Source organism: Lasioglossum baleicum, unplaced genomic scaffold, assembly GCF_051020765.1.
Source record: "Lasioglossum baleicum unplaced genomic scaffold, iyLasBale1 scaffold0086, whole genome shotgun sequence".
Classification (NCBI taxonomy): domain Eukaryota; kingdom Metazoa; phylum Arthropoda; class Insecta; order Hymenoptera; family Halictidae; genus Lasioglossum; species Lasioglossum baleicum.
Window position 1 is genome coordinate 105,718 of NW_027469146.1, and position 6,479 is coordinate 112,196.

A 6,479-nucleotide genomic window follows, 5' to 3' on the forward strand; every position below is an offset into this window, starting at 1 on the left:
CTCTTGCAGAGCGACATACGGGGAAAAGTCCGGAGAATTTCGGGACAAATTTTGGCCTCAAAGTTTCCGGACTAAAACAAATATTAGGATTTTAGGTTCGCCCTTTTAGGGACAGTTAGAGAATTGTGAGGATAAGCCAAATCCGAACAAATTTTTAGAAAATTCTAATTTTGAGGATTCCGAAAACTTCTGGTCCGTCGTGTGTGTACGGAAAGTTTCCGGACTCGCGAATTTTGAGGGTAACTTTGGGCGGGCGACTTCCGTAAGGAGCTAGGAAGCCCAAAACCCGAATTCTGAGTTAGTGAGAGTGCGTGTTTAGAGTATTAGGTTAGGTTATTTGCGAATCGTAGCGTGTGAGTGCGTGTAATGAGATTTATGTATTAGGTGATGGTTTTCCGGAATAAAGAAGGAAATATTTATTAATTTTGGTGAAAATTACTACCCGCCACGTGGGGTCAGAGAGGGAAGATTTTAAGGGCTATAGGGCAGTCATTATACGATCGAGAGGATAGGTGACCGCTCGAGGAAATCAGGGTTTCCAGCCCTGGATAAAATGCCGGTCGAACACTCGCCGAAGAAGAGAGAGAGATTGAGAACAATGTCCCTGGGGGAAAACGTCTTTTTACAAGGAGATTCTAGCAAGGGGTGGGAAAATGATACAGGACAAAGCTCTACGGTAAGGGGGGATAAAATCAGAACGCTGACCCAGGGGGAAAACTCCCTCTCGCAAGGGGGGGCAAGCCAGGGGAGGGACAATACTGGAGGACAAAAGAGGAAAATGGAGGATGAGAACAAGGGAAATGTGGAGGATTTAGCAGAGTCCAGCGAGGACGGAGTCATGATCGTAGAGGATTTCAATGAGAAGGTTATTAGGGAAGGAAATAAGAGACAAAGGAGGGATTCAGAAATTAAGGAAGTTCAGGATTTAAAAAAGAAATTAGGAGAGTTAGGAGGGGTGATGAGGAAGACTTTGTTCTTTGCGACATCAGTCAAAGCGTACTGCAAAAAGAACAAGTGCATAAGTAAGGACGTGACGGATGAATCAACGATGGTAGTCTCTACTCTGCAAAAGGCGTTGAGCTTGTTAGAAGAAGCAGGGAACTTAACAGTAGATAGGTTGGAGAAGGTTAAAGCGGAGAGTAAGAAGACGCAGGTTACTCCTTCTTTAAAGGGCAGGCATGAAAGTAGGGTTTTTGCAAACAATTCAACTCAATGTAGGGAGGGAACGTCGCAAAGGGAAACCCAAGACGAGCCATGGAGGAATGAAAAAGAAAGGAAAGAGCAGGCTAGGAGAGAGAAAGAGGAAAAGAGGAGATTAGAGCTGGAAGAGAAAAGGAGGAAATTAGAGATAGAAAAAAAGGAGAGAGAGGCCAGGAGACAACTGAATCCGCCCCCACCTCGGCCGGAGGCTATCTTAATTAAAACAACGGTAGGCAGAACTTTTGCGGATCTATTTAGAGAGCTAAAGACAAACACAGGAGATAAGATGGCAGGTATACAGACGGTGAGGAAATCAAGGGGGGGGGATCTTCTGATAGAATTACAAAAGGATATGAAGAGTTGTGAGTTTGAGAAAATTGTCAAGGACTCCTTAGGAGCTTCCCAACAAACTAGGAGATTAGTACAAAGAGTGATATATGAAATCAAGGATATCGATCCAACGCTAGAAAAAGAGGAACTGAGGGAAGAACTAGCGGCTAAATTGCAAATAGGAAAAGAAGAGGTAGAGATTAGAAACAAGAGATTCGGATTCGGGGGGACGAGCACAATTATTGTGGCACTACCTAAAGCAATAGGAGAAAAGGTACTGGAGGACAGAAGGATTAGGCTAGGCTATACGTCGTGTAGAGTCAAAATCGCGACCAATATAGTCAGGTGCTTCAAGTGCCACGATTTTGGGCACCTGACGTATTCCTGTCCGGAGAAGAATTCGGCCAACCATTGTAGGAGATGCGGCCAGGAAGGACACTCGATAAACGACTGCCAAAGCGGGGGATCCGACCAGAGGATGCAGCTCACGTGGCAGGAGCAGTGAATTGTCCCCAATTCAAGAAACACATGGCGCTAATGAGCGATAGAAAGGACCAGAATTCAATCTAAAGATTCTTCAAATCAATCTGAACCATGCCAGACTGGCGCATAATCTAGTGCACCAGACGGCTTTTGAGTTGGGGGTGGACGTGGTCCTAATCTCGGAACCGCTAAGAAATCCAGGGAGCTGGGTCTATACAAAGGATACAAATAATGCAGCAATATGGGTAACAGGGACGAGAGGCTTAAAAAACCAGGAGGACGGGGATAGACAGGAAGAGGACTTTGTGGTAATCAGGGTGGGGCAAATCTCCATATTTAGTATCTACCTTTCCCCTAACACTTCCCCGGAGAGATACGCTACGAAGCTAGAGAAATTGGAAAGTTCAATAAGTAAAGAGAGAAGGAAAGGTAGAAAGGTAATTGTGGGTGGAGATTTTAACGCTAAGTCACCGGCATGGGGTTCCGCCTCACAGAGCTCTAGGGGTACACTGACACTGGAGACGCTGCTGGGCCAGAACATCCACCCGGTTATTCCAATCGGTGGACCTACCTTCGAAAGAAGGGGATCCTCATCCTACATTGATCTTATGGCCTCGTCCCCGGAACTGCAAAGGGATGATAATTTCACATGTAAGGTATTAGATATTGAATCGGCTTGCGATCATAGGTACATTTATACGGAAATAGAGACCGAGGAGATTGGAAACCCAGAGGAAGAAAGGCCATGCAAATGGAAGGTCACCCCGCGGGGCGTACAGAAATTAGGAAGGGTTCTCAACAGGCGGTTGGAGGAGGTGAGCCCGACGGGTTCGGAATGCTGGAACCCCTCCCAAATAGAAAAGATGATACAGATCCTACCAGAAATCTGTGACGAGGCTCTGGAGAAAACAGGGGACAGGAGATCCAGAAAAGAAAACCCCTGGTGGACGAAGGAAATAGGAGAAGTAAGAAGGAATGTACAAAAGCTAAGGAGACTTTGGCAAAGGGCCAATAAAAGTAAGAAGAGAGATGAAGCTGATGCCATTCAAGTTTTATACAAACTTAAGAAAAAAGAATTAAATAAGCGGATATTGAAGGCCAAGGAGAAGAGTTGGAGCGATCTATGCGACACCATCGAAAAGGACGTGTGGGGGAAACCCTACAAAGCAATCATAAGAAGGGTGAAAGGGGCAACCCCGCCACCAGCCCTCTCAACCAGTATGGCGGAGGCAATAATGTTCTCGTTATTTCCACAGGATAGTTTGGAAGCAGGAACCAGCTCTGGAACACGGGAGTCCAGCGGAGGCAGGGAATACGAAAGGACAGAAGAAACCTTCCAAAAGGTGACGATTGCCGAAATACAGAAGGCTGGGAAAGCCCTCAAGACGGGTAAGGCGGCAGGCCCGGATGGAATGCCACCAGAGGCAATCAAGGCTTTGATTGCACTGAGGCCAGACTGCTTCGTGGCCATGTTCAATGGGATCCTGAAGAACGGTATTATCCCCGAACAATGGAAAAGGGCCAGGACAATACTCCTCCGCAAACAAGGTAAAGACCCTGCTACTCCTTCAGCTTACCGTCCTATTTGTATCATAGATGCGGCCGCCAAGCTCCTGGAGTACGTCCTCAAAGATAGAATACTGGAGTTTCTAGGACCTAAGCCCTTTAGACCCGAGCAATACGGGTTCTGCAAGGGCAAATCTACAACCCACGCTATGGATTACCTGAAGAAGAAGATGCAACAAGCAACGAGACATTTTAGAACATTAAAGAACGCATTCAACTCGCTCTGCTGGAAGAAAATATTTGAGGAGATGCGTGAAAGAAGAATGCCAAGCTACTTGTTGAAAGTAACGGAGGACTACTTCAGGGGTAGGGTGGTAACGTACCAAACAACGGAAGGTCAGGTAAGGACGGTAATGCGGAAGGGGGTGCCGCAGGGCTCTGTTCTGGGTCCCTTGTTCTGGAACTTGGTCTACGATGGCCTGCTAAAGAGGAAACTGCCTCCGCTGTGCTCGAGAAGAGCATTCGCGGATGATATAGTCATTATAGCACAGGGTTTCAACCTGCAAAGGATGAAAAAGAGGCTGGAAGATATCATCGAGGACACAAGGAAATGGATGAATTCGGCGGGACTGCAGCTAGCCGAACAGAAAACGGAAATTATGATGGCGAATAAGAAGAGACTTCCGGAGGGTTTCCGTTTCCGAGTCGGAGCTGCGGAAATTCCCCCGGCGAATACTTTAAAATATTTGGGGGTCACTTTTGACAACCAAAAAATATTCATAAAGCACATTGAACTGGCTACAAACAAGGCCATAAAAGTCACGACGGCTCTAAGCACGTTAATGAGGAATAAAATGAAGACCTCACAAAAGGCGAGAAAATTATACTACCTGACAATGGAATCCATAGTTCTATACGGGGCCCCGATATGGGGCGATTCAGTAGGTAAGATTTTCACGACTAACGCGCTGAGAAGGACGCAGAGGATGGGACTGGCTAGGGTGGTTTCGGCCTATAAGACAGTACCGGTAGACACCCTGTGTGTCCTAGCAGGGGTGCCCCCATGGGACTTGAAGGCTGAGGAGAGAAAGGTCCTCTTCCAATGGGAGAACCTCATCCTAAACTTCCAGCACGAGGCAGGGGAAGAAGGTGGTGTTAGCGGTGATTCGAGTCAAGGGAGACGGGATTCGGACGGAGAAGAGGAGATGGACTACACAGCGGCAGAAGGACTCTCCCTTCCTGCACTTGACTCGGTAAGAGAGGAATGGACGCCCTCTGGAGATGAAGGAGGAAGGGTATTAAGAGTGAAAAGAGAACTAAGAAAACTAGTGAAGGAAAGGACTCTGGAAAGATGGCAGACCAAGTGGGAAGAGGCTACGGTTGGGAGACCCACGTTCCAAATAATCCCCAACATCGAAGAATGGATCTCCAGGATCCATGGTGAGATGGATTTCTACATAACCCAAGCCCTTACGGGGCATGGGGTGTTTAATACATTCAGATTCAGGATCGGGAAAGCAGTCAATGCGGCATGCTGGTACCATCCAGAGGAAGATGACGACCCTGAGCACACGATTACCAAGTGTGACAAATGGACAGACGAGAGGAGGAGACTGGTGGAGAAGATGAGGATCGAAGAAGGAGAACTGACAATGAGGAGGATAGTAAAGGAAATGCTAAACTCAGAACCAAAATGGAACGCTGCCAGAGGCTTCTTCAAGTCTATACTGATCAAGAAGGAGGAAGAAGAAAGAAAGAGAGAAAAGTGTACGGGTGAGGAAGAGGAAGGCGGGGTGAGAAACTAAGTTAAGTAAAATAAGTGTTTGTGAGGTTTGAGAAGTTGTAGAATAGACCTCTCACTTGTCTATCGCTTTCAGCTATTCGAGATGAAGGAGTGAGCGGAGGGGGTACCAGTTGAACCGCAGTATACATCCCAAGGAAGGACAGGAGCCGCCAGACACCCTGTGTAAAAGCTGTACAAGCAGGTCCAGGCCGATGGTGGGGAGCGAAGTTCCGAAGTTGATGCCGACTCCAGGAGACCAGGAGTTCTAGCCGCTCTTACCCCCAGCTCTCTCTGGATTCAAGGATAGACTGCGAAAGGACAGGGGATAGGGATCACGAAAGAAGAAACGAGAAGTTAAGCGCAAATAGATTTTAGTATAAATTATTAATAGCGTTACGAAATAGAACTAAGGTATTTTGGCACGGCGATAGGATAAGTATGAATGGATTGTAGATATAGGTTAATTACTGAAACACTCTCATTAACTCAAAGATTAGGTTTATTCAAGAAATAATAAGATACAGTGTATATGGAAACTAAGTAAACATAGGTTTGTCCAGAAAGTATGTCATAAAGTAAAACAAAATTATAAATGGTAGGTGAGAGTACTGTAAAAAGAGTAGGATTTTTACTCTACGAAAAATAAGTATATTATTAGCAGACCTTAATGATAGCAACATAAGTAAGCATTAGAGTAATCTGAAACAGAAAAGATGTAACATTAGAGTACAGAGCACGCGGGGGGAAGAGAGTAGAGAGAGTACTTACCGTAAATATAGAAGTAGGTGGTTAGTCTAATTGGTAGGGCACGGCACGGCCCTCAAGTGAGATGCAAGCCGCCCAGCGGTCCGGTAACTGGTCGATCCCTTTAGCGTAGAAAGAGGGGGTCTGCAGGGCAAGAAATTGCTCAAAACAGAGCTGAGCCTCAGCGCGAGTCCTGACCCTACGATGCGTTTCAGTTAAGTATTGATTGTACTGGTGGAAAATCCAAAAATCAGACGAGGACAGATCCGGTGAGTGAGGGGGGTGGGGCTGCGCATCCACCCCTTTCGCCTTATACTGCCCAAGGGAATACTTGGAATTATGAGGGGTGCTAGAATCTTGAAATAATAGGGGGCGACGGACCTTAGGACTTAGGCGTCTGAAATTCTTCAGAGCCGTCTCAAATAAAAGAATA

General features: G+C 46.4%; 1 protein-coding gene across 1 annotated transcript; it reads left to right on the forward strand.

Annotated features, from left to right (window-relative positions):
* The first annotated feature begins 778 nt into the window (after positions 1–778).
* Positions 779–5,417, forward strand: LOC143219857 (uncharacterized). Its single transcript, XM_076445663.1, has 4 exons — positions 779–2,031; positions 2,132–2,450; positions 2,508–5,312; positions 5,397–5,417. The coding sequence occupies exons 1-4, from the start codon at positions 779–781 to the stop codon at positions 5,415–5,417; spliced, it is 4,398 nt and encodes a 1,465-aa protein (XP_076301778.1).
* The last annotated feature ends 1,062 nt before the right edge of the window (positions 5,418–6,479 follow it).